Here is a 26,508-nt window from a genome sequence, read left to right on the forward strand (position 1 = left end):
TGTCTAGATGTGGTCAAGTGAGTACTGAATAAATGTCAGTCATCACTACGCCAGTTCACTGGCTGTGCTGCTGTTAATGTACCACAGGATGCCGGTAGCCTTTATTGCTGCCAGGACACGCTGTTGATTATTATTTAGCTTGCTGTCACCCAAGGGTCCCCAACACCTTTTCAGCAGAGCTGCTTCCCATCCTGCAATGTTGTAAGGAATTAGTTCATCCCAGGTGCATTTGTCCTTGCTGGATTTCATGAGGCTTCTGTTGGCCCAGTCTCCTCTCATCTGTCTGGGTTCCTCTGAATGGGGCCCTGCCCTCCAGCAGCTTCAGCTTTGTTCTGGGACTGAACCTCCTACCAGCTGTCTTGAGAAAACGCTGGACAGACACCTGGGTTATGTGCTTTCGATGTGCCAAGTATTCTACTGCCAGTAAAGGCATTTGCAGGTCATTTGGCACGTCAGTGAGCATTTTAGGATCAGACTACATCGGTCGTCTGAGATTTTTGAGTAACTTACAGGCACTGACTGATCTGCAGGATTAGCTAACAAGGAGAGTAACACTGTGAATTCCTGTTGTGCACACAATTTCTGGCAGCATCTGCATGGAAGAAACATCTTTCTTTCTACTAGTGTATTAGTGAAGATATTAACTACATCGAGCAGTTCCTGCTTAGTGCTGGCTAGGTTTGAAATCTGCTTTTTCTTTTGCACTCTGCAAACGTAGAGCTGATTCTTGCATTGTCCTTCCTGATCACTGTTTAGTGAAATCCAAAACATGAGCTTGCTCTTGCATAAAGCAATGTGTTTTTTTTCTTGACTTAACTTTCAGGCGTACCCGGAATATCTCATTACATACCAGATTGTGAAACCAGAAGCTCCCTCACAGACAGCAACAGCAGCAGAGCAAAAGACCTAGTAGCTACAGAGCAGTGAAGAAGGATGTGACTTCAATCTTGGACTGGATGGATACGTGTTTCAGAAAATCAGTATCATATAAAATCCTTAACAACCTGGAAATAAGCTGTATGTCTTTTATAAAGCATTGCTGTCCTGATGAATATGATATGAGTAACTCTTGCATACTCAACTGCTACTGTTCCTTTTGAGGAAAGTTTACAAGGGACTGCCTTTTAATAACATATCTCAGGCTCCTAGTCTCTGCAGTTACCACATGTAAAATAATGTTGTTTTGATCTAGACTTTGGGAACATTGTTCAAATGGAAATCTTTATCAATGCCATCTCACATGTTAATTTCAGACACTACTATTCTACTTATTATATTTGCAGATAAATTGCATTAAGGCCATAATTTTCTTTTCAGCATACACCATTTTATGTTTTCAAGAGATCCTAGTCAACTATTTATTTTCCTTTTGTATTCTGAAGTTGAGCCGGAACCTTCTTAAAGATATTTTGCACAAAGTCAATTTGACTAAAATCATTAACAATGCAATATGAATTTCATCTGAGAAGGGGCTAGGTCCAGTTCTTCAATATAGGGGGTTTTTTTGCACACCTCTGAGCAATCAATAATATGAGTGAGTGTAGCTTTAGAGTGGAAGCAAATTGCATTGGTTCGCTGCTTTGTCTAAGTTTTCTGGGGGAAGCCCTAGGAAGCATTCGCAAGGGTAAAACCAGTTCTTGTGCTTGGAAGAAGTTCATAAAGCAGGTCAATGCCCTCTGCTGGCATCTCTAAAAGAACATTTTAGAAGGGTGAAGTACATGCAGTTTGTGAAATGTTCTCCAGTTACAGTGGCGTATGGTTTTGCTGGGAGATAGCAGGTGAAAACTCAGAAGATTGCATACACGAGGGCGTATCTAGTTCATGTCTCTCTGTAATATGAGACCCAGTAAATGGGTTTCAGACTGGTAAGGGAGAGTGTATTATAGCAGTTTCATCTGTGACATCACAGTTGAAGAGCTTAAGGGATTTACAAAAATAATAATTCTTTTAAATATCGATTTTACATTTTGATGAGAATGAACTTTTAAAACACGGGTTGGCAAGTGGATTTGTTTGCAGGTATACCAGAGAACAAAGCTAGGATTTGTTCACTCTAATCCCCTTCCCTGCAAGTTCCCAGGTTTATTTCACTGGGTATGAGAAAGTTATTTTTAAGCATTGCATAGCACAGCATCACACAGTTTCAGAAGTCGCCCTCATGGAGGATATGTATTTAACAAAAGTAGAAACAGATTTCTTTTTTGTGTTGTTTTTACAACTTCAGAGAAGGTTGAAAATCCAGCTGTGCTAATTTTTTTCTTAACAGCCAATACCGGGAGATGTGCTTCAGTGTTGAGCATGTAACAACTGGAGGAAAAAATGCTCCTTTGAACACATCACGCTGTACATTTCCCTCTCAACCAGCACTATTTAGTATCTGATGATCCAGTTCATGCATTCAGGTTTTATCCCCCTTAAAGGAAACAACAGAATAGTGTGCTTTTAGTTTACAAAAATATACGTGCTCCCCGCAAGTGGGATTTTGCTGACATGTTTGGACAAAGCAAACTGAAACCTGAAGACCTTTTCACTTTCAGCATTAAGACACAAAATTTTCATTTTTAACATTAAGACATTAATGTTGAAGCAAGTTACCCTCACAGAGGAACTTCACCCACTGTAAAATCAGTCATTTGATGCAATCTGGCTACCTGCACATCATCTGTTTGTAATATCTCTAAAGAAAACCTTAGAAATAGCAATACTCCAACAGATCTTGAACTTTGGGGTTTATTTTTCTTGAGCTGGCAGTGGATATATGGTTCTCGCTTCATTTTGTGACCTGATTAAATATGTAGCTTCGATGTCCAAGCCAAGCTCTAGCCTAGTTGTCCTTTTAATCAAATTTCATTGATCAAATTGGGTGCTTGTATTTTGGCTACTTGTTTAATAGTGTTAGGATTGCAAAGATCACCACTAGGCTTTGAAGCTTTGTATTCATCATTTAAGTTTGGGGTTTGTTTTTAACTTAGTTAATAATGGGGTGGGCAGATGTGCCTATCTACGCTAGGGTTTCAGATAGCGGTGAGAGTGAGTGTTGCTCACCATCCCCAGTTAGACATAGTGTTAAATGGTAAAACAGTTGTGCTGCTTAGGTGAGCAAAATGGTTAATTGTCGGTGTGGAAGTCAAAAGCTTTACATCTTTCAAAAACAAGAACAAACCTAAAAACAAGAACCCCACCAAGCCTGCACCAGATTCTGTTCTTGTTTGTTGTTTCCTGTGTGCTGATTGAACTAATGGCTAGTCTGGATTTCTTCTGCAGCCTTGAACTTCTAGAGGATAAAAATACTGTCCAGTATCTTTGAACTGCCAGTGTTAACGTATCTGATGTTCCGTGCAGAGTAAAGGTGCTGTGTGAGGAAATCATTTTGCAGTGGTTTTTGTCTCGTAATGATGTGATCTCATATCTGTTTGTGGCCAGACACACAGGAGTACCCAGGCCTGATGATGCATCTGTGTGTCGTAGAACCTGTGCAGGATCAGTGTCTGTCTCTCCTGGCGTATGCTGTTGTAGCTCCTCTTACAGTTTAAAACAAAGTGAGGATCTGCCCATCAATATCAAAGTTACCCATGAAAAAGCTGGCCATGGTTTTGGTGATAGAGCTGCAGCTGGTAGGTTGTTAACGGTACAGATGCTGCTGCTTCAGCTGAGGAAGTTAACTTGATGCCTCCTAATTCTAGAGAATGGGACCTTAAATATAACACGCCCCCATAACCAGGCAGCCTCTGCCTCCTGAGAAATGAAGTTTTTCAACTTCCTGAGAAGGGCGGTCCCCTGATAATGGGATGCTTATTTGCGGCATTGGGTCACCAATGGAGGCACGGTAAGAACCGAGGATGCAAGAACACGCCGGGCTAAGCCATCTCATAGGTGTGGGAGCCTGGGCACCTCTCAGTGGCTCCAGAAAGAGCTATTGAGCTGGGACAGAATGTGGTGCCTGCTGGAGAAAGGGACGGTTGTCTCTCAGGCCTGTTGATTTTTATCCATGTCCCTTTGAGGCAGCATTTTGAAACGCCTGTGCAGTTTGCGACAGGACCTTAATGGGCAAAACAGAAAGAAACTTCACCATGTAGCAAAGAAAGGAGGGTTCTGCTCTCCATTGCTGAAATTGTTTCCGTGAGACAGATTAATTGGGTACCTGGTGCAGAGTGACATTGCAGTCTGAATGCTGTCAACAAAACTTCTGTTAGGATTAAAATCAGAGAGTACAGTACATTAATAAGGTGTATCTTATTTTCTCATCCTCATTTTTGTCTGCCGGTCTATTTTGATCCCAGCTCCACAGAGACTGTTACAAACCTCTTGTACTAATTCCACCATTTTGCACACTATTGGTCTGTAGTCCAAGGAATGAGCAATGTGTTTTCTAATCTCTGTTTTGAACATTTGCATGTGATGCGATTGAATCCTGCTGCATTATGCAGCAGGAATTTATTTTGCCTGCAAACTTTTATACTTTGCTTGTTGGTAACAGAATACCCCAAAACAAAATTCTCCACTGAAGCAAAAAGAAAGCCCTGCAAAAACATTCTGTACTGCTGGCTTTGGTGGGCAGCAGACAGAGGAAAGGCATGTGGTGTATGGGATGGAGTTGCTTCTGGAGAAGAGTGCTTCCTTGGCTCTGGAAAGCAGCTGATCCTACTGTTTGTTGTGGGTTAGAGGAGATGTCTGTTCCCCGTGAATGCGTGAAGTGCTGAGGGATGCTAATGTGTCCTGGCCTGCAGGAACGACTTAAGACAGTGGCAAATCTTCTCGAAAAAGACTCCATCCCTGCAGCGAAGTCACAGCTCCTGCACAGTACATGCACTACCTACAATCTCCACGTGGGACTATTAACAGAAATTACCCAGAACAGATTTTTCAAAAGATGGGTAAAAGGAGGGGTCACAAAACGTATTAGTTTGAGCGTTGCTAATCATTCTCAGAAGCTGAAGGTCAGGAAATACGTGAATTTATTTTTAATGGGATTTCCTCCTTTCCATGCTGCTTTGCCACAGAAAACCTAGCTCAGAAATCTAAAAGGAGATACACCGAATGCATGTTTCAGTCATTTTAAGCTATGCTGCAGCCCTGCTGGGGAAGACCTGGGAAAGTACAGGTTCCATTCTTGCCACAGGTACCAAGTGGCTTGTGAACCTGCGTAGACTTGAATCCATTGATCAGAGATGATGGCTTTGGTGCAGTCCAGAGCACGGTCCTTGTCTTTCAGAGAGCGGCAGTGTACCCACCTCGCTGAACGCACAGTAGATGTGATACCTGGAGGATCGGGGGAAGCATATGTGTGTTAAAACTTCTGAAGCAAGGTGAATGAGCCCATGAATCAGTAGGGAACACGAGAAATGGATGCATTTCCCATTACACTAACACATATGCCTGTCAGGTCATATTAGCTGACTGGTTTTGATGTATCTATTTCTGTCTTACTGAACCTGTTGGTGGCAAATTCTAGTGTTGGTTCCATTAATTACTAATGTAGTTTGATTAGAGTCTCTGTATTACAAGATAATTTTGACACTTTGTTTTTAATACCTGCAGAAACTTGCTTCAGCTTTGGAAATTGAAATGGGGATTTTTCTGTGCCACAGTCCCATAAGCTTGTGTATCTCATTCCTAATTGCTTTCTCTGCTAACCCAAATGGCGATGGACCTGGGGGTTGAGTTTTTAGACCCTTTTTTTGTAGAACTTGTTTTCATAACTAGCCCTGTACGTTTCCTCTCTTGGTTGCCAATTACCTGGAGCTGGGATATAATTTATTTATTTCCTCCTTTACCCTCTCTCTCAAAGAAGACGATGGGCAGGTTCTCAGCCTACCTACATGGTGGACTTTAGGTAACATCTCTGTAACAACTGAGTTTGATCTATAAATGTGCTTGGCTAAATGTCTGATCTGCAATACTTGTAATAGTTTAAAATTCAATAAATACATTTTTAACAGTTGCTCTGTGAAAGCTGTGTTTGCACAAACTGCTATTCTGTCTTGGTCTTGGGACAAACCTGCGCCAGCCACAACTGTTGAAAACAGTTTTATTTTTATTTTCTCCAAACAAGTTGTTTTCTCCCTCTCTCAGGCAATAAATAAAAAGTTAATTTCTAAAAAAAAAAAAAAAAACAAACCAAAAACAAAAACCATAAAACCATACATATGTACATCAGCCACACAGGCATCTTGTGTGTTGGATTGGACTGGGGGGAAGGAGAGAGGTAGGGTGGGAAATAAGGCTCCAGGTGGGTTGAAGATGAGGCATGTTCTATCTAGGCTTGGACCAAAAGCTGCAGCAATGTTGCAGAGGTAAGTGAGACCCAGCTGAGGTGGAAAAGGGCAAATGAATGTTGTACAAAGAGCCCAGCGTGTAGCACATGCCCCAGTTTTGGAAATGCTGCCTGGCTGGCATCTCTGGGCCAGCCTCTCTTCCACCCTGCTGCTTCTCTCCATTACAGCCCAACCATGTTCCACCCTCCTCCTTCTGGAAGAGCAGCAGTGGGATGGGTGGAGAGTAAACCCAACAGAGTCATCAAAAGGCCAGACTGCTGCCCCCACACCTCCTTTCTCCTCTTTAAGCCACAGGAGATTTGGACGTACATTTTGCAGGAACCAGCGATCCACAGAGGCATTCAGGACTGCATCTCCCCTCCAGCCCACCTCCTGGCCACAGAGATTGCTCTCCCCCCAGGAACAGGCTCAGCTGGTGCCTGCCAGCTCCTGCATTGCCTCCCCAGCCACTGGCAGGGGTGAGGTGGTCTGTGGGCAGCCCCATGCCACCACCACCCCTGCTTGGCCCAAGGCCCTGCCTGCTGCTCTGTTTGTCACCCGGTGTAACTGGCTCAGGTAAGCAGCACCCACCACGGGCACTCATGTCTCTCTGCGCAAGGGGGGGAAGACTGCTGCACAATAAAAAGAGGTTATGCTCCCTTTTCAACCCAGATGAGCTAGGGGCAGAAATACAGGGAGAAGGGGAGGCGTATCATTTTTTAAAAAACAAGACAATAAAATAGTGATGGACAGAGATGAAGACCAGGCACTTGAGGAAACCCAGTATACTATTTTTTTCCTCCCCCAAAGAGCCTGGACAATGTCAGGGTTTGTGGCTTTTACAACTTTCATGCTTTCCAAACATAAAATTAAAAAGCAAAAAACCAAGATGAGGTAAGAAATTTCTCTACAAAAAAGACATTGAGTCCAGGGTGAATGGCAGTGTCCGGCACTATTGCTTAACATCGTGGGGCTCCATGCCCACCTGCCCCCTCCGCGCCTGGCACTATCTGCCTGGCTGGCCTCGGCCCCTGAGCTAACAGCTGGGTGACGTGGTGATGGGGCTGTGCAGGTATGGGAGGCTGCTGGGGGTGGCATGGACACCAACAGAGACTGGGAAGCTGAAGACAAACTGGGAGGTGGGGGTGGAGGTGGCCTTGCCCCGCTCCCGCAGTGTCCCCGAGGGGCTGACGGCTTCCACTGCACATGAGGTGGCCAACACCTGTGACTCAAACTGCAGCAGCTGCCCCATGAAGCTGAAGTTAGGGGAGATGATGCTCCGGCGCTGCTTGACAAACTCAAAGGCCTCCTCCAGCTTGACACGCTTCTTCATCATCAGGTAAGCCAAGCAGATGGTGGCAGAGCGGGAGATACCAGCCTGGCAGTGGACTAGGACCCGGCCGCAACACTCCTTCACTGAGTCTGGAGGGCAATGGGATGAGACATGAGACCAACACCCTTCCAACAAAGCCCAACCCCTCACCAAACCCATGGGTGATGGCTGACCTCCCTCCCACCAGTGCAACAAATGGCCTGGTCTCTGCTGGACACAGTCCCCTCTGAGCCAAAGACTCCACATCTTTGAGGCAGGAACCTCCCCCCACCGGCAAAATGCACACAGACACATCTCCTCTGCGCAGGCACTCACCGATGTACTCGATTGCCTCCATGAACCACGAGCTGATGTCAGCTTTGTGGTTATCCTCCACGGGGATACACTTGTACTGGTAGTGCCCCTCAAAGTGGTTGGGGCAGTCTGAGGAGACGTTCAGCAGGGCTGTGATGCCCAGTGCATCCAGCATGTCCCGCCGGGCAGCGTGGTAGGCGCTGCCAAGGTAGAGGAAGGGGAGGATTTCCACAGGGCCACCCTGTTACAGAGAAAAACAACAGATATGAGGGTGACCAGGACACACATCCAGATGGCATGGCAGCTCTGAGCAGTGCAGGAACCTTGCACCTGATCCAGGGCCATCAAAAGAGGGAGCAGAAGCTGCCTTTCTGAGCTGCTAAACCCATTTCAGCCCTCCCCCACTTCATCCTGTCCAGGAACAGGCAGGTGGTGTTAATGGGATTTGGGCTTGTCCACTCCCTGGAGAGCACAAACACCCTTGGGATCAGGAGGACCACCATGCTCTCCCATGACAGGAGACGGAGCAGGGCTCTGGCTCTGCAGGCCTCAGCTGAGGGAGAGCCGAGAGACTCCAGCAGGACCAGCTTGCAATGCTGGAAGGAGCAGCCAAAACAGCTGAGCACTGGGCTTGTAGACATACCTGGTCATGAAGGGGGGTCCCACAGGAACTGCAGCCCAAATCCAGGGGCTCGGCGCTGGTGGGGGGTGACACATTGCTCAGGGACTTGGTTTTTGCACAGAATTCAGGGTACTCCGAGGAGAAACGCTCATAACCCCCTGCAAGAGGCGAGGCACAAAGCGTTATCCCAAGCTACGTTCACTGCAGAACAGCATAGCCAGAGCTGACGCGTCTCACTGTGCCCTTCACCACTAGATGATGCTGCAGTAATGGAGAGTGGTCTCCTGCCCCAGGATGAGCAACCAGGCTCCTGGAAGCAAGGGGGAAAATCCTTGAGGCCCCACCACTCCCTTAGAGCAAGAGCTCCAAGAGCTCTGTAATGCTCTTGGCTGCCCAAAGTCTCTGGTCTGGGGGTTTGGCTCCCTGTGCACCATCGGCCAAAACCCCAGACCGAGGCCAAGGTTGCTCTCTAAGATAATGAAGAGAGGATTCATTGCCAGCATCCTCTGACTTTAATGGGAAAAGCTGCTCCCAGGCCAAAGACAGTTCAGTTCCTAGCTTTCCCAGACACACCATCCTGCCACAAAGCACAGGGAGGTCTCCCACCCTCCCAGCCTGACCCTCCAGCCCAGAGCTCCCAAAACAACAGGCTAGGGAAGCCCTGGCACTGGCCGGGTCCAGTGAAGCTAACCCCACAGCAAATCTGCTCTCCAGAGATCTCCACTGCCTCTCAAGGACATGGGTACAATCTGAACATGGAGGTGAGCGCCCTGTGAAAGAGCAGCTTGATCCTTTGACGTGCTGCCAGGGGGATAAGCAAAGGTGACCTCAGATCTTCCTAATGGCAGGCAAAACAAGAGCAAACCCCAACGACTTCCCAGGACAGGGAAACTGTGGTGTTGGGTGCAAATAAACACTTCTGGTGAGATTTCCTTCTCTCATTCAAATCAAATCAACAACCCTGATATCCTTGTAGAGTCTGACCTTGAGCCTTAAAACCAAAAGAAGTTAGGTATTTTACTATCACCAGAGGAATCTAGCTAGACCAAGCCCCTGCTCCCAGGATAGTTCCTGAAGACTCACCCCAACTGCAGGACCTACGCCTGCAGATTCGGGCTTGCCAGCGCACACGCAGCAGGACACGTATTCCTTATCCTGCCCTAGCTCTGAGACTGCCCTGAGCGAGGCTGGATGTTCCAAAGACCAGCAGACACAAGCATCTCCAGCAAAGCAGCCCAGGACTTCCTAGGCTGCTAGACACCCATCCAGCATCTCAGTGTCATTTATGGTTTCCTCCACCTTCGCAAGGAAGGGCTTTAGTACCTTAAAGAAACCTGCATGTGCATCGCTGAATGTGCATTGTCCCTCCCGCGTGAGCAGGACAGTTTGCAGAGGCTGCGTTTCCAGGGCCTGACATCCCTTTGCAGTCCTACTGGTTCGATTTGGAGGAGCACCCAAAAACAACTGCCCCTATTAGACATCTTTGGGAGGTCTGATCCTAAAATCCCTGCATCTACCACATCCCACTCCAGTGGCCATCGCAGCACCCTGAGAGGGAAAAGCTGCCCAGGGTGATGTGTGGAAATGGGCTCCCTCCTTTCCCTCTAACGCCTGTTCCGCCAAGCGCCACATCCAGCAGCTCCATCCAGCGGTGCGCAGATCCCGGCTGCGCGTGCAGGCCCTGCCCAGCACAGGAACCACGCTGTGCAGGTGCCCATCACCAAACAACACCCAGCCGGGCTGTTTCACAGGGAAACTGGCAGCCGCCTGATTTGCACAAAACAGATCCAGGTCTTCATCATGACCTGTACCCAATAAATTTGCATTTGGACAGGCACTGTACTGGGTTAGCACAACTCTTGTGAAATCAGAGCGAGCTGGATGATTTTAGTAGCTCGGTGGTAAGCGAGGACTCTAGTGCCGAGACTGAGTCTCTAGGAGCCCGTTCCTTAAAAAAAAAAAAAAAAAAAAAAAAAAGAGACTGGAAACCCCAAACAACCTCCCATGTGAGGCTCAGGGGCACCAGAAGCCCTCAGCTGACAAAGGCCACCCTTGAAGCGCAGCAGCGCTTCCTGCCACATACGCGGCTCCCAGCACCACTACGGCTCGTGGCGAAGGACCCGAACGCACGTTCCCGAGCAAGCCCTTGCTGCGCAGGCACTCCCGCAGCAGCGCATCATATCGCATCCTTAGAACAGCTCCTGCTGTTTTTACTGTATCTAGTACAACAGAAGCGCTAGTTCCTCCATCCATCAAGCCTCTTAATGGATTTGCTACTCCACATACACATCCTCACCCCTGCTGTAAGTAAACCGAGGAATAAATTAACTCTCAGGCTGTAAACAAAAAAGAAAAAGCCCCACAGAGCTCATCCAGGAGCCCCAGCTGAGCACCCCCCCCCTCAATCATCTCTCGCAGTTCTCAGGACCAGCAGCTCCAGCTGCTCACAGCACCTCATTTAACGCATGCCCACGCCGAGAGCGTGGCGGGGGGAAAGCCCGGAGTGCTGCTGTTGCCCCAAAAGGAGCACAGGGGCATCCCGGGGGGTTCTGCCCGCTGCAAAGGGACATCGGCGTGACACCGGGTATTCGGTCCCGTGCAGACACCTTCTCCGCACCGTGGGGCTGGCGATGAACTCAAACAAAGAGGAGGATTCCCCCCCGCCCCCCCCGCTACTTCTAGCCAGAGCTGCTCGTGCCATTGGGTTTGCACCTTGCCCCCCCCGGGGTCTGCGTGCCGGCCCAGCCCACGGCCGGGTCCCAGGCGGAGGCGTGGGGCCTGCCCTGCCCTGCCGCTAGCTCGGCCTCAGGTGGCTCAGGGCCACAAACGCGCGGGGTGGATGGCCGCGCTGCCGACTGCCCCAGAACCCCACCTCCGGGGCCACAGCCGCACAGCCTCGCCGGGTGCGCCCCCCAAACGCGGCACCCGCCCACTCCCCCCGCCGGCTCCCAACTTCTGGCAGAGGCGCCGGGAGGAGGAAGAGCGGGAACGGGGCGCAGCGCGGCCAGACCCCCACCCCCGGGGGAACCCCCGGGACACGCGGGGGCTGCCCGCGGCCACGTCCCACCAGCCACCCCCGGGACCGCCCCCCCCCCAACACACACACACCCCCCTCCCTTCTCGCCGGTACCTGCCAGGAGGCGGATGTCGGCGCGCGCCGTGTCGCGGCGGAGCGCGCGCACCACCAGCGCCACGGTGCTGTCCTCGCGCAGGGCCTCCGCGCGTGGGCTACGCTCGTCGTACACCACCACGGCGGCGTACAGCCCGGCGCGCAGCCGCGCCCGCACCTCGCCCTCGGCCGGCAGGATCTGCTCCAGGCTGACGGCCCCCTTGGCCCGCCGCCGCACGATCGTGTTGCAGCGCACGTTGAGCGCCCCGCGGATGTGGCCGGCGCTGTGCGCCAGGAAGGGGCGGCAGTCCAGCACCAGGCACCGGCCGGGGCCGCCGGGGCCGGCCTCGTCGCGGCACACCAGGCGCCGCAGCGCGCTGCCCTCCATCTCCCGCAGCCCCTCGGTGGCCACCATGGCAGCGGCGACAGGGACCTGCGCCCGGTACGGCTCGCGCACCCCCCGCGCGCGCGGCGGAGCCTTTACTACCCGGCGGCGGCCGGCGCGCGCCCCCGCCCCCCGCCCCGCCCCGCCCATTCATCCCGCGCCGGGGCCGCATGAATGGACGGAAGGCGGGCGCGGGCGACGTCACCTCCTCCATTCACAAAAAAAAAAAAAACGGCCTCTCCGCCAGCCGGCCATGTTCTCCTCGGTTTGTGAATGGGGGAGCGCGGCGGGCGGGCGGGCGGCGCCGCGCCTTTGTCCCCGCGGGGCACGGGGCAGCCCTCGGGCGGAGGTGTCACCCCGCCGGCACCCCCTCCGGGGCACGCGCGCCGCAGGGCACGCGTGCGTGCACATAGGTACACACGCGTGTACACGCACCGCTGGGCACACGCGCATAAATGCACACGCATGTACGCGCACACTGTAGAGCACACATGCACGCACAGGTAGGCACACGCGCGTCGGCGGGCACACGCGCGTCGGCGGGCACACACGCGTGCACACGCTGCGCACACTCCCCTTTCCTCCTTTGCCTGTGGCTCCCGTTCGGCCGGGCCGGCTGCCGCGGCAGGCGGCGTTAAGCGGGGCCCGCTGAAAGCTCAGCAGGGTCCCTCTGACTCCGTATCTGCCACCGCCACATTTTCCCTGTCAGAAAATGACAGCTCATTCGCTGCAGAGCCTTAAAAACACCACAGCGTCCTGACTGGGAAGCAGCCCCCTGGAAAGCTCTCCGATGCGATTCCTCACAATGAGGAACACTATTTTTGGCTAAAAGACAAAGGAGCAAATTCACAGCCCTGAAGTGACCCCACGAGGGTCTCCCCATGACCACCACCTAAACACCAAGCGGTCATTTCATCCAGAAGTCCCCTTTTGGGCTGCTTTCAAACTAAAACAATGCCGCAAACCCCACCACCAGCAACTGTGCTCAGGGCATTTCCTGCAGTCCCAGGTGAGCCTGCTTCAGAGACCTGAAGGCGCTCAGCTACCCCAGCGTGAACCTGGACGTGGTGTAAGGTTAAGGGCCCGGCGTTTACCCAAACCCATCTGCCCCGGTCACTACTTTCCACAGAGGGCAGCATTTGGACGGGCAGCTTGACATCCCTTCCCCTGCATGCCCAGCAACTGTTTATTTGGGCAAGGCAGGGCAACACCTTGCTGTGTGTGCCTCCCTGGGAGGAGTCCAGCCTACCACACACGTTGGAGGCCTGCAGCTGGTGACCCTCCTGCGCCCCACCGCTGCCTCTGCCTTACGCTCTGCTCTCTGACCGCTGCCAGATTCTCCCCTCCGTCTGCGTCAGCCTGATCTTTGTACCCCTGGCTCGTGTGCTGTGCCAGCCCTTTGCCAGCCAAGCCGAGTCAGATTAGCTATGAGGGAAACATAGCTGCCATTTGTGTAATACACCCCACTCCATGAATGTATTTGAGCCTGTTGCCTAATACCACAGGGGTGAAAGGCTAATTTTCTCCCGTTCCAACTTGCATCAGACACAAGGAAAGAAGAAACTTACTTCTACCAAAGTAAAGCAGACTCTGACTGGCCACCGACATGCCAGGTACAAGCTTTCTTCCTTTACACAATGCTGTCAGAGACCAAAAAACTCGAACTGAGAATCTGATTGCAAACTAATAAAAATTATGCTCTCATAGCAACATGACTTGAACTCAGGTTGGACCATCAGAATATCTTAGAAAGTTTTACTCAAGAGCTGACGCCCAAATATGTTGTTTTCTTTGCTCCTCTTGGGCAGGAGATGTTGGCCACTACCATGTGATGAGTAGCCTGCTGTCTTCAAGGCCTTCCGCGCTATTCCCTCCAGCTTTTACACTAAAATTAGATGACCACGGGCACAGAACAGATGTCCTTGGAGGCAGGGCTCTCATCCTAATTTTTCCCTTTCTGGTTCAGCACGTGACTGGGGCACATTGGTCTGAGGTGGGAGAGGAAGGCAACATGGGCATGGGTAGAGGAGGGGGGATTTGGGCTGCTGTCCCTGGATGTTTGCGTGAGCATTGATGGAGGACATTACTTAAGGATGGACCACGGATGGATGTGTGCGCATGTGCATGTGCATCTGATGGAGATTTCCAAGTGTTTCCATGTGCCTGAACCCTCCTCTCCTTGTTGTGTATCCCTTCCTGCTGTCTGTGTGGAGGTAGCAGGTTCTTGGCTTTTTCTTCCTGGAAAATAAACCCAGCCAGGCTGCTGGAAATGCCATTGTGCACCCACTCTGGCCATTCTCACGGCTGTGCTCCTGGCTGGTCACGTCTGGAGCTGATGCTGTGGTGGGGATGCTGGCTCACAGACAGCTGGCAGTAGAGAAATTGAACCTGAAGGTGAGAGTGCCCAAACCGGACCAAGTCAATGCCGCCCAGCCAGGATCCACCACTGGAGGAAAAGAATTAGCTCAAATGGAAATCTCATTAACTTCTTCTGTGGAGGTGCTACAATGGGACAACCAAGAGCCACCAGAAATGCTTGCAAGGCAGAAGCCACAAGGCAAAAAAGCAACACAATTACCTGGGGTGGAGGGGCAGAGGGTGCTGAAAGGACTTGGGAAAAGAGGGGAATGGGGATGGGAGAAGGCCCTATGGCTTCATGTCCTGACTGTGCAAACCTGGAGAAGCGTGAACGCTAATATTCCTGTCAAACGGCATCCACATGGCACAAACTGAAATACATCCTGCTGGAAAACAAACAACCAAAAGAAAAGAGGGAGAGAGCAAGAGGCATTCATTTCCTCCACAACAGAGTCAAAGAATTGTCTTTTATAGGGGCCCGGCTAGAAGAGGCGATTGTGGAAGGAGGCTGGAGGGAAATGAACTGGATGATTAAATGTCAATATGTACCCTGAATTAAGGACAAGGAATTTACACCTCATCTCACCGTGGCAGCGAAAACCAAATTAGAGCCAGGCTGTAAATTTGCCAGCCAATAGATACCAATTTGTTTGGCTATCTTAAGGCTCTTCCTGCCCAGAGAAATGCTGAAGTGTGAGTCGCCCCGGGTGGGTGATGCCTGCTGTGGGCAGCTGGTAAGCTGCTGAGCTCGGCGAGCCCTCTGGGCGCCTCCAGGCTTTCCTGGCTCTGCTCCCCCCGGTCTTCTGGCCCCAGCGCGCACACATGGGGTCCTGGCGCGCTGCGTCACGCCGCAGGTCACAGCTGCCCGGCAGATGTGCCTGCCTCTGTGCCACCTGGGCTGGAACACAGGCTGGGATTTTGCTATGCTGGAGTTTTCCTTCTGTCGTCCTGTTCAGCCAGCTGTACGGCTGCGGATGGACGAAGCACAGAGCTGTTTCCCCGCTACTCTCAGCACGTGGCAGAGGTTGCAGCGTAAGGATGCTGCTGCCTTCCCCCAGCAGCTCCCAGCAGTTAGCCGAAGGGTTGAGTGCTTTGCCCTGACGTGCGCAGGAAGTCTTTGGCAAAAATGAAAGGCAGAATCAAGGTTTTAACAACTTGCAAGTCTGTGTTTACACACAAAACCCGGCCTTCCCAGAGTGGCGCGGGGTCATTGCTCCCTTTTGTCCTCACACAGCACCTTACGGTGCTCCTTTCGCAGCACCTCTCTTTCTCACAGCTTTCCAGGTTGGGGAAAGCATCCTCCTGTCTGCAAAGGCCAGTACGGCAGTGAAAGAGTTAACAGATTCATGTTAATAAATTCAGGCTCTCTTTTCCTCTAGGGCATATTTGCATATTAATGGCGGGGAATTGTAACGAACCTGTCTAGGGAGGCTAAAGGGAAAATTATGCAAGGTTGGCTGAGAAGGTGGAGGAGGGGAAAATGTTCATTTCCAGTACTTTCCAACCCCTCAGCTGCAAAAGTGTGTGAGCAACCTGAGCTCCAGGGCAGCACCTTGGAGCGTGGGACACCCTGGGAGTGAAGGGAGTACCTGAGTGCAGGTAGCTATTCGGACTCACCTGCATCCCTCCTGCGCTGGCTTCTCCTGGCTAAGCTTCACATTGCCCCAGACATGCTTTCATTTTAAACCCAAGGCCACACCAGCAGATTTCAGCAAGCATGCCCCAAATCATCGCCCTGTCCTCCAAGGCACCTGGATAAAACGCAGCTCTTGGTGGGCTGTCAACATAGCAGCTGATCTACAACTCATTTTCATTAGAGGATCTCTCGGGGCTTTTCAGCAGCGCTGTGCTTGGTGCAGGGGGCGATGGAGCCAGGGAAGGGGAGTTGACGGAGGCTGGGCTGAAGCGTGTCTCTTTTCCCATCCCTGATCCTTCACACCAGGCTGCAAGTAGCTGCAGGACATGCTTGAACCCTGCCCCAATCTTTGTTGCCTCAAACCCCAAAGCCCTGCACGCCAGCCCGAAATTCTCTGACAGCACATGAAAAATGCCAGGAGCTTTGCCAGGTCTGCCTTCTCCGCTCTCTGCTGAAGCCTCCGTTTATAATTCCTACGCCAGTGAACTGCCCTACAGATTTTATCTCAAGAAGGACGAATAATCTGTTGCTTTTGCCATGCAATAGCAGATATAGAGAAGGTTTATAGTCATGGGAAAATCAGCTATAAATTGCTAGATAGGAGACTAATCACTGGGCCCCTGATCTGATCTAGATTAGGAGATGGAAAAAGCAGCCTTTATTCCTGAAAGCAAAGCAGCCCTTCTTCTGAACAGCAATGGGGCGCTCCACGTACCCCAATAGCTGCAGCTGGTTTGGGCCCATGCAAAGATGATCAGGGCAGGACCCACTCAAATTAGTAGGATGCAAAGTGGCCCAAGCCACTTGCTGCTGCAGGTCTGGTTTCCTCTGTCTCCCTCCCTCCTCCCCGCCTTTTGCCACTGCCTCGTGTCTGCCTGTAAAAGTCAATGTGGCTCCAGCCATAGTGGATGGTTGGTGAAGGAGTGGGATTTTAAGAAGATATATGGCTTCTGCTAGATGGTTAGCTCAGGCAGCTAATTAGGGCTGGTGTTGGGGGGGGGGCAATGGGGATGAGGGGATGTCTGCAACAGGCCTAAGCGCCACCTGTGGAAGGAGAGAGGCTCCCTCCCCCAAATCCTCATGCTATTTCTCTTTAACCAGGTCAGTTTTGGGGGGAGATGTAGGGGGAAACAAACTGCAGGGTTTGGAGGTCAGGTGCTGATGGCATTCTGGTCTAGTGGAGGGTGTCCCTGCCCATGGCAGGGGGGTTGAAACTAGATGGTCTTTGAGGTCCTTTCCAACCCAAACCTTTCTATGGTTCTATGATTCTATGATTCCCGAGGACTGGATGGGCCCATGGATCTGGTGCATCACTCCGGCTCTGAAGGACTTAGGAGCCCAGTGGTCCCACAGCCGTGGCAGACTTGCCCCTCAATACCACCAGAACCCAGAGACCAGCCCTGGTAGGGCCCCAGCAGGTGCAGAGCCAGCCTGGCTGTCCCCTGGGCAGAGCACCTTCCAGCACCTGGTTCAATTTGCGTGGTGGCTGGTTGGATGCAGGGTCATCACTGAACATTTCTACAGCCATGGCAAACAAGGGCAAGCCACACTGGTGAGCTGCTTCCTGACATAACAATCTGCATGAGCTCTCCTTGACATTTTGTCATTTTTGATACAACTGTGGTGCTATGCTGGCTGTGCCCATCCCCTTTGGTCTCCTGCCTGCTCCAAAAGCCCTGAAGCTATCCCCATGCCAGGTGTCAGGACACACATGGTCTGTGATCATGTTATTACAACCACGGATTATAAAGCAGATGTATAAGTGAGGTGGATAAAACAAGCACATGGGTCCCTTAATCCCAAAATTTCAAGTGCTGTGGGGATTAGACTAATATCTTTGGCTGCAGGATTTGGGGATGCAGCAGAGCCAGAGAAGTGAATCTCTGGAAGCGAGTTGATCCCCTCCTCTCAGTTTGCTGTAAGATAGACTCGGTGTAAGGAATCAGCTTTGGAACGTAGATTGAAGCCAGTAAGGGATGAAGCATTTTAACCTTTAACATAACCTGTGATGTTTTGCCTTTAAGACACATGGAATCCTACGTGGCTGTGAAGCCAGAGATCACTCCTGAAAGCTCTCTAGCCCCAGTGCAGTATTTAATCACAGGCGTGCAGATCCTAGCAGCTGCCTTCTTTGGGGACATCGCTGTTTGCAAGTTGAAAGAGAAATGCCTCACTTGAATTTCCCAGTGTTTGGTTAAGCATCCGGCCTCGGTGATAGGATTGAAGCGGAGCTTTGAATGACGTTTTTTGCTAGGAAGAAAGAGCTGGGAAGAGACATTTCTCCCTTGGGCTTAAGATCATAAATAAGACAGTGTTATGTAAGTGTGACTATAACCTATTTATACATAGTGTCAGACTCATACAATCAGGCTATGAATGACAAATCTCTCACTAATTTCTATGAATGTAACAGTGGTACCTATCTGAGTTTTGAAACAGCAGTGGAAATGCATGTTGTTCTGTGTTAGCAGTAACTGGGACTCCACTCAAAATTATACCAAGGGAGGGGTGACTTGTGTCCGGCACTTGGCCTTACGCAGGCACAGCGGGTGCAATTGGCTCCAGGCAGCTGCCTTGCACCCATTCCTGATCCCAAGGCCCAAACGGAGGGCACCAGGGGAATGGAAACCTGCTGCCTTTCCTGGGTTTTCATCCCCCAAGCTGTGGGCCATGCGGGAGCTGGACTCCTCGGAGGCTCTTTCAACAGGACTGTGCCCTGTTATGAGGCATGGAGATGCTGAGGGTTCGCCCAGGTGTCATGGCCCAGGAACCAAAGGTGTTAGCTAGTAAGGTCAAACCAACATGAGGAGAACTGGCTCACACGCAGTGGTAACCAGGAGAACTCCTCGCTGCAGGATCCCGTGCGTGCTCAGAGTTTACAGGGGTTCAAAAACAGAAGGATAAATTCCTGGAAGCAAAGCTCATCAGGGGTTAGTAAATGCAAGGAGATGCTGAGCCAGAAATGTTCAATGCAAGAAGCATGGCCGGAGTCCTTATGGCATACACTTGCCCTGTTTCAGTGTATTTGTCCCTAATATTGGTGCTGCTCTGTGTAAAACTGCTCAGCAGAGTGGTTTGAACCAAAATGGCCACGCTTAAGCTAATGCAGCCTTAGCCGTGTAGGTCTAACCTGGGTGGCATGGCCTGATGCCTGCCTGGGATCGAGATAATGGCAACTGTAGATAAAAAAGGAAGATTCAAACCCAGAAATTACTCCTGAGGCACAGAGAAGCAGTCATCATAATTGTGACCAGACAAAACCCCACATCGCGTTCAAGTTTAAAGCCAAGCTTTTTACTTCTCCATCGCCTTGCAGTCCAGGCTCGCCTTGAACACTGTCTCAGCATGGCAATTGCACATCATTGCTTCTCCCAGGGTCCCTCTCACGGCCCCTGAGCCAGCAGCCATGGACCCTGGAGACCTGAGCATCACAGCTGTCCGTGGGAGGCCATGGCAAAAGGAGAAAGTCTGAAATCCCTGTGAGTCTCCTTTGTGCCTCCAGCTAATCTTCCTTCCCTGCTTTACAGATGATCTCAGCTCCTGCTGCGACCTGATCACACAAATCCGGCAGGGACACATGGCCCTGGCTTGTCATGCCCTGCTGTCCCCCACCGGAGATGAAGCAGCCATAGGGTCAAGTGTGGATGGCCCAGGGGGTCAGAAGTGACCGCAGATGCCGTGATGTTTTCCTAGACGCCCCCAGCAGAGCCCTGTGACTGATTCACCTCCTGTCTTGGTGCATCAGGCATTGACTCACACCCAAAATGCGTCAGATGGTCGTATCCATGAAGGGCTTCATGGACTTTGCCCCAAGTGTCCCCACTGAACTGAGCCTTCTTTTGGAGGGGGAGGTGGATGGGAGACCTTTGCTGGTGATGGTCTGGGACTCTGCAGGAACGTGAAACCAGGCTGGACAACTCTCCCAGCCTCCTGCAATTTGCTTCTCAGTGATTTCCTGTGCCAGCGTGAGGTCTCTCTCACAAAAAAAGACCTGATCTGAGAAAGACTTGATCCTGCTGCCTCCATAGTCATGACGATGCCCTCGGTAGCTCCAGCAGGGACAGGGGGAAGCAGCAGAGACCGCAGGCTTTCAGGCTGCTGCCAAACAGATGCTCTCACGGCTGAAATCAACCTCTGCAGCAGTTGGCATGCAGATGGATAGGCGCATGCCACAGCCTGGCTGGCAAGAGTTTATGCCCTTGAAAATCTCTCCCAGGAGCTCGCTCCTTCTGCACTCTGCTTTGCCCAATGAATTCATTAAAGGGAAAAGAAAACCCCTAACGGAACAGGAAACACTCTGACAGACCCCTGGATGTCCAGGCCAGCCAGAGCCCATCACCGACCCGGTGGCTCTCTCTGAGCAGCTGCCCCCAAACTGGATGGCTTAACCCCAGGAGTGGTGTTGAGCGCCAGCAGCGCTGGCTCAGCAGAAATCAGGAAAAAACCCAGTTGAAACAGTAAGCAGCAGAACAGCAGAAACATAAAGACTATGTCCTAAATAGATGCATTTGGTAGATGTCCTGGCCAGTCCAACAACATTGGGAGCACTGAAATGATGTTTGTACTCCAGCCATAATATCGAGATGTAAAAAGTCCAGCTGGATCAATGGCCTGGCTGCAAGCGCAGCTAACCTGCTTCAGGCACCTTGGAAACAGCATGAACCGGGGCGAGCGAGCCAGCGCTTCCCAGGTGACTCTTCCCGTCTTGTGCAATGTGCCTGGGGGAATTCCTGAGCCAGCGCTGGGATCTGTGCCGCTAATAACCCCTAATAGGTTTTTCCTCCATGAATAGGCCCAGATGCTTTTTTAACTCATGCAAATGTTGAACATCCACAGCATCCTGCAGCGAGGAGTTCCACTGCTTCATTATGCCAGAACCACTTCCTTGGGCGTGCTTTGAACCTGCCAACTCCTCGTTTCACTGCTCCTCCCTGTTTCTGTCCTGGAAGAGACAGTCATTTCAAACCCATCTCCCTCCAGCTATGAGAGCAGAAGAAATGGCATCTTACTTGCTGTTTTATTTGGGGAACTAACAGTGTTGCCCTTAGCTTTATCACACGAAGGATGCATAGACATCTCCTCAGCATTTGTAGGCTGCTCTTCACCATCAAGACTCACTAAATGATTTTGTCAGGACATTCTCTTCTGAGAATGACACCTTATAGCACCACGATCTTCTCAGGGGATGGAAATGATTTATTAAAGTCTTTCTGTGAAGGTCCCCAGGTTGCTGGTTATTCAAGCCCTATCGTTCCGGGCTCAGTGAGCTCAAGGGATGTAACATGATTAGCAGAGAGGAAGTCATGCTTTTGCGGCGTGTGGCATGCTGCGGGAGCCCACGCGCATTTGTGCTGGTCTGCGCTGCTCTGTGCTGCCTGCACACGCTCGCCAGTGGCTGATAACAAAGGGAGAAGTGGTCAAACGATCACCTCTGAAGGCAAAGAGGAATGAATAGTCTCTAGCAAGCTTTGCATAAGAGGCAAAATGTATGGGTGGGACAAGTCATGTACGCGCACAAAAATATATGTCAGGTCTGGGGGTTGTTCTCACCTGTTTTCAGCATCACTGCTGTAAGTCCCCAGTACACAGCTCCAGCTACGAGGCCATCTGTTTTGCCATGACAGCTGGCAGCTAGCAGAGGCCAGCATGAATAGTCTGCCTCCTTTGGAGCCAGCGTACCGCCAAACTCGCTAAGAAAAGCCATTTCAGCCATGCCAGATGAAAGCCACCTGCTGCCCAGGTCGGAGGCACGGGAAGTGTGGGCACCACGGCACCGGGCTTTCCCGACCTCACACCACATCCCTCTTGTGCTGCAAGGCAGCAAGGTCCCAGGGCAGGGGAAATCTCCAGTGACATCTCTTTTCACTCCTGCATTTTAGCAGGGAGAAGCTACAGTAGGGCTGTTCTCCCTGGGCGGGCTTTCCCTGGGTTCTTTTTTCATTTTCTTTTGAAAAAATGAAGGATTTTCCCCTCTCTCTCTTTCAGTGTCCTTGGTGTGACCATTACTCAGTGGCTGATGGAGAGTGTGGTGAGTAACGGTGCTGGGCATGAGGAAAGACTGACATAGGAAAATGCGGTGAGGAGGAGGAAGGGGCACAGACAGTGTGGCCCCGCAGGCTCTCCAAAGGCCAGAGCAATGATGACAAAGTGCGCAAAAGAGGAAGCAAAAGAAAAAAAATGGGGAAGTGCCAGCCCTCCATTGGGTGTCCCCTGGGGACGATGTGCAAGACCAAGTCCCCAGAGCGCATTATCCAGCAATGCGTGGCCAGCTGGTGACTGGGGGGCTGACAGCTGCCTGCTCCAGCCCTTCTGTGCCACCTCTGGGAGACTTTTTGGGAGGCACTGCCCTTGCTAGTCGCACAAACCTGAGCCCCATTTGCCTGATGCTGATCCCACACACCTTGCTGCAAGGGGAGAGGGGTTGTGTGTTATCACAGGTGTCCCCTGGGGATGGCCACCTCCTTCCCAATATTTGCTAGGCTTCTTCATGCAGAGGAGGGACCTGGCACCTCTTCTGGGAAAGGGTGCTCCCCACCTGTTGCCTTTGGAGCATCCTATGACTTCTCAGCATCCTTAGGGCTCTCCTGAATAGAAGAATACCCAGCTGGTGGACCCAACTCAGGTCTGAATGCACTGCTCAGAGAAGTTAATCTGAACTATAATTTCAAAAGTTGCCTTAAAAAGATGGCCAGACAGGAAGCTTTGTTTGAAGAAGGGAAACTGAGACAATTTACCCAGAAACAAGGACATTAATGGGGTTACCACCACATTAAGGGAACCTCGTTAACCAGGATTAGTGCCTGGGATCTCCTGCCCAGGTCAAAGCCAGAGGTGCAATTGCAGTCCCTGCACTCCCCTCAAACCATCTGCTGGTTTCACTTCCACCCAAAACTCCTCCTGGGCTTAAGTGTGTGGTATAAGACAGAAGAGGAAAGAAAAATTTCCAACAGAAGGGTTTTTCAGAGCTGCCCGTTGCGTTTGTTTGGCCTTGTAAAAGGTCACTTCATCTGCAAGGAAAATTTCTGTAAATGTGGCCACACAACTGCTTTGCAGAAATATTTTGAAGACCATAATGGTATCTCTCCTGCAGCCCTCCTGGGCCAAGGGGAAACCTGCCTGACTTTCCCTCCCTGTATTTGGAGAGCAAAGTGGCGTGGATGTGCTTTTGCTTCCTTAAATGAGCGCTGGCCTCCCTCTTTCTGTGTGCTTGGGAAAATCTGCAAAGGTCTCGGGACAAAGCTGAGCTTTCCAGTTCTCATCAAATCTGTTGTGATAATTTTCACCCTTCCCTCCTTGCGTTACACATGGCCCTGTCAGCTTTGCTGCTGGACAGCTGAGGAAACCCACCCTGCATCGCTGAGATGTCCCATCTCCTTCTACCCTGTCCTGTCCATCAGGAAAGGGCGATGGGGAAAGGCTCCATTTCTTATACCATACTTTCTTTTTTTTTTTTTCTGAACTTCTTTGAGCCTGTTGGAAAAAAATAGCTATGCCAAAGTACTAGGGACTGTAAAGAGCCTGGAAACACCAAAACCATGAGGGCAGAGCATCCTTCCTCCCCAGGAAAGTGCAACCAGGGCATACTGCAAGCACTGATGTGCATGTGCCCGTGGTGTCAGGGTCTCATGGGGAAAGGGACTGGGATCAACCAGTGGTTTTAATTGTACACATGAACTTTTGCCACAGTCTTACCAATTCGATGCTGAGTATTTTGGGGCACGCACATGCCTAAGCATTGCCAGTGCCTATCGCACGGGGAACAAAGGCACGCTTAGCCAGAATGGATTGGTTTTGTATTAGCCCATTTCCTTTTCCCTGACACAGGAGAAATTTGTCTTGCATTAGCGTTGTTTCCTACCCACTTGGAAAGGAAGAAGTGGGTGGTGGCCACATCCCCTTCTCTGAAGGCCGTCCCCGGTGAAGGGGGCCCCGGGGCCAGAGGGGAGGGAGCAGAGGGGGCCCGCTTCGCCACGGCATCCGCTCGAAGCATCTCAGACTCAGCTTTTAACCTGCCATCACACAGCCAAGGGTCAGCCCTGTCTGCAACACACCCTCTTCATCCTCACCTAACCATCACAGCAGCACAGACAGCTCCTCGCTGCCCAGCAATGCCGGCTGCAGACCTGCCTTCCCACAGCTCCCTTCCTTAGTTTGAAATCCCTGGCAGGCAAAACGTCCTCTTTGTCCCTTTCTTCCCCAGAAGCTATGCCATCCTGCATTGTCCATCACTCAGCAGGGAGTTTTCTGGCATGACTGCAGGTGCCGGCAGGGAGGTTGGGTAGCTGCTGTGGCCAGTGGCCATAAGACACAAAGTCCCAGCAGGGAAGGTTGGCTGGGCTCATGAATGACCACTGCTTGCTCAATGTAATGAGCAAATATTGTTAACCAGCAGCTGTAATCTCCTGGCTTTGCGCCCTCCCCCTTTCCCAGCACAGAGGCAATATCAGGGTGTCGGGGCAGGCATGTCCCTCCTTGACACCCCGTGTGCTTGCAACCCAGGACCAGCAGAGATGCTTTCCGGAGCTGCGCCAGCCAGCGTGGCCCCTTTCCCCCTCCCCTTGGCCCTGCAACCTCCTGGCCGGAGCAGCTATTACACCTGCTGCATGGCTTCTCAAACCCCCCCGCCCCAGCATGCGATGGTGTAGGGATGCGTGTGCTTAAGCCCAGACACCCACCCATCCAAACCAATTCAATGCTCATCTCGCTCAAGTGTGGGGTGGGGGGCCCCCAGACCCTTCAATTCAAACAGATATTCAGCTTTGCTGACGTATTTGGGCCCTTAGATGCTCCCTCTGAGGGCCAGTGCTTTTTGGCGTTAAGGGCTGACTCTCTAGCATTATCTTTTTGTTGGAAGAAGAGATGTTAGGATTAAGGGCAGAGGAAAGAAAGGGTTGGAAACGTGCTCCATTTCCTAGAGGCGGCCGCTTTTTCCTCCTCCCAAATTGCCCAGTCAACCACAAGATGAGTCACTGGTCTCCCGCATTTCCACCTGACCCACTTTTGGCTTGTCGGGGCTGACTGCAGAGCTTTTGTTTCTAGGATGCACATACGCACAGCCGTGGAGCTGTGATGCTTTGGGCTTCTCTTGTGTGAAATAACCTGGCAGCAGGGAAGCTTTTCAGCCCTGGGCTTCCCTTGAAGGCACAAAATGATGACCGTCCCAGGCCACCATCATCCAGGCTCCAGTGGGAAGGTCCTGGGGGCCTTGCCTGAGCTCTGTGCAGCTGCTGCAAGGAGGTTTGACCCCTGGCAGCTCCAAGATGAGCCCGGGCGTCCAGGGCAGTGTAGCCGTTATCCCATGGTTAGGTTTTCCCTTGGGGAAGCTGAAAGGAATAAACAGCAGATGGGACGGCTCGTTCTGCTTGCCTGCTAATGGGTTTCAACAGGCTGCTCCTAATTTGCATCGCTCCTGTCTGTGGAAAGGTACTGTCACGAGTCAGGATGCTTGTGCAGCCCGAAGGTAAAGCATCTCTCAGAGGTGCTCAAATGACTGTGCCCACCAGGTGCCTGTTTGCCTCCTCAGTGCAGTGCCTGGCACGGACCTCTCCTTTTCCAAAACCAGGAGCAGCACTGTTTGGAATCACAATTGAAATGGTTAGCTGAGAAACACAGATTAGTGGCAGAAAGCAGAAATGGCATCCCAGGCACAGGAACAGCCCTGGGCGGCAGTATAAATAGACACGCGCTTGCTCCGCTTTGTACATGGTGGTGTCATGATTTTTTTTTTTTTCCCCTCTGCTTAAGGGAAATTCCCAGGGGTGAAATGTCCATCCCAATCGTATTTTCCATGTCCAACTTGTTGTCCTTCCTATTTGCTCAGCCATCGCACCTTGAAGGATGTTGCAGGGGACTTCCCTTGCAACCAGATCATGCCTTGCTTTCACCTCGCTTTGCTGGCCAGTAAGACAGGGCTTGTTTCTCTGTCCCCAGCTATAACTGCGTGCCTCTCTCTCTCTCTGGCTCCTGGTGCAGTATCTCTGTGGCTGCCTAAAAGAGCCCCTGCCTGGCTTCTGTCACCTGCAGCTAGTCCCTGGCTTGCTTGCATCTCACCATGCTTTGTTGCAGTCTCTCGCTTAGGATCCCAAATTCAGGTAAGTGTCTCAAGACCTCAAGCCAATGGCTATGGCCCTCATGGCTTGGGTGCAGGGCAGCAGAAGAGCCCAAGCCTACCCGCAGGGCATGGCAGCACTCTCAGGAGAAACTCACTGAAGAGAGGCAGCGAAGGGGAAGGTTGCGCTTATCTGGCTGCTAAAGGTACGAGGACTATCTAGGGCTGAGAAAGCGCACTTTGGCTCAGTACCTGTCCCACACAGGACAATGTCCAGGTTATCTCAGACCCAACTCCAGCCCCACTCATGCTGAATGGAGGACATTTAGTGTTAGCCTTAAAACCTCCCCTAGCCAGTGGCCGACAGCTTGTCCTGGTTTCAGCTGAGATAGAGCTCATTTTCTTCACAGTAGCTAGTACGGGGCTGTGTTTTGGATTTGTGCTGGGAAGTGTGTTGATAATATAGAGA

General features: G+C 51.4%; 2 protein-coding genes across 3 annotated transcripts in view; one reads left to right on the top strand and one right to left on the bottom strand.

Annotated features, from left to right (window-relative positions):
• TNKS (tankyrase) overlaps positions 1 to 5,952 on the top strand; it is a 143,941-nt gene extending 137,989 nt beyond the window's left edge. The window contains exon 27 of one of the 2 annotated variants that reach the window (XM_054824758.1): positions 824 to 5,952. In XM_054824758.1, coding sequence (XP_054680733.1) covers positions 824 to 910 — 87 coding nt within the window. In that variant the 3' untranslated portion in view covers positions 911 to 5,952. The remainder of the gene's footprint in view (positions 1 to 823) is intronic. The other variant, XM_054824757.1, reaches the window with a different exon arrangement.
• A 62-nt stretch (positions 5,953 to 6,014) lies between these two features.
• DUSP4 (dual specificity phosphatase 4) lies at positions 6,015 to 12,101 on the bottom strand. Its single transcript, XM_054824762.1, has 4 exons — positions 11,634 to 12,101; positions 8,525 to 8,661; positions 7,903 to 8,122; positions 6,015 to 7,676 (listed from the first exon to the last, which is right to left on the bottom strand). The coding sequence occupies exons 1-4, from the start codon at positions 12,025 to 12,027 to the stop codon at positions 7,291 to 7,293; spliced, it is 1,137 nt and encodes a 378-aa protein (XP_054680737.1). The 5' UTR covers positions 12,028 to 12,101; the 3' UTR covers positions 6,015 to 7,290.
• Between the last annotated feature and the right edge of the window lie 14,407 nt (positions 12,102 to 26,508).

The sequence above is a fragment of the Grus americana genome, chromosome 4 (genome assembly GCF_028858705.1).
Source record: "Grus americana isolate bGruAme1 chromosome 4, bGruAme1.mat, whole genome shotgun sequence".
NCBI lineage: Eukaryota > Metazoa > Chordata > Aves > Gruiformes > Gruidae > Grus > Grus americana.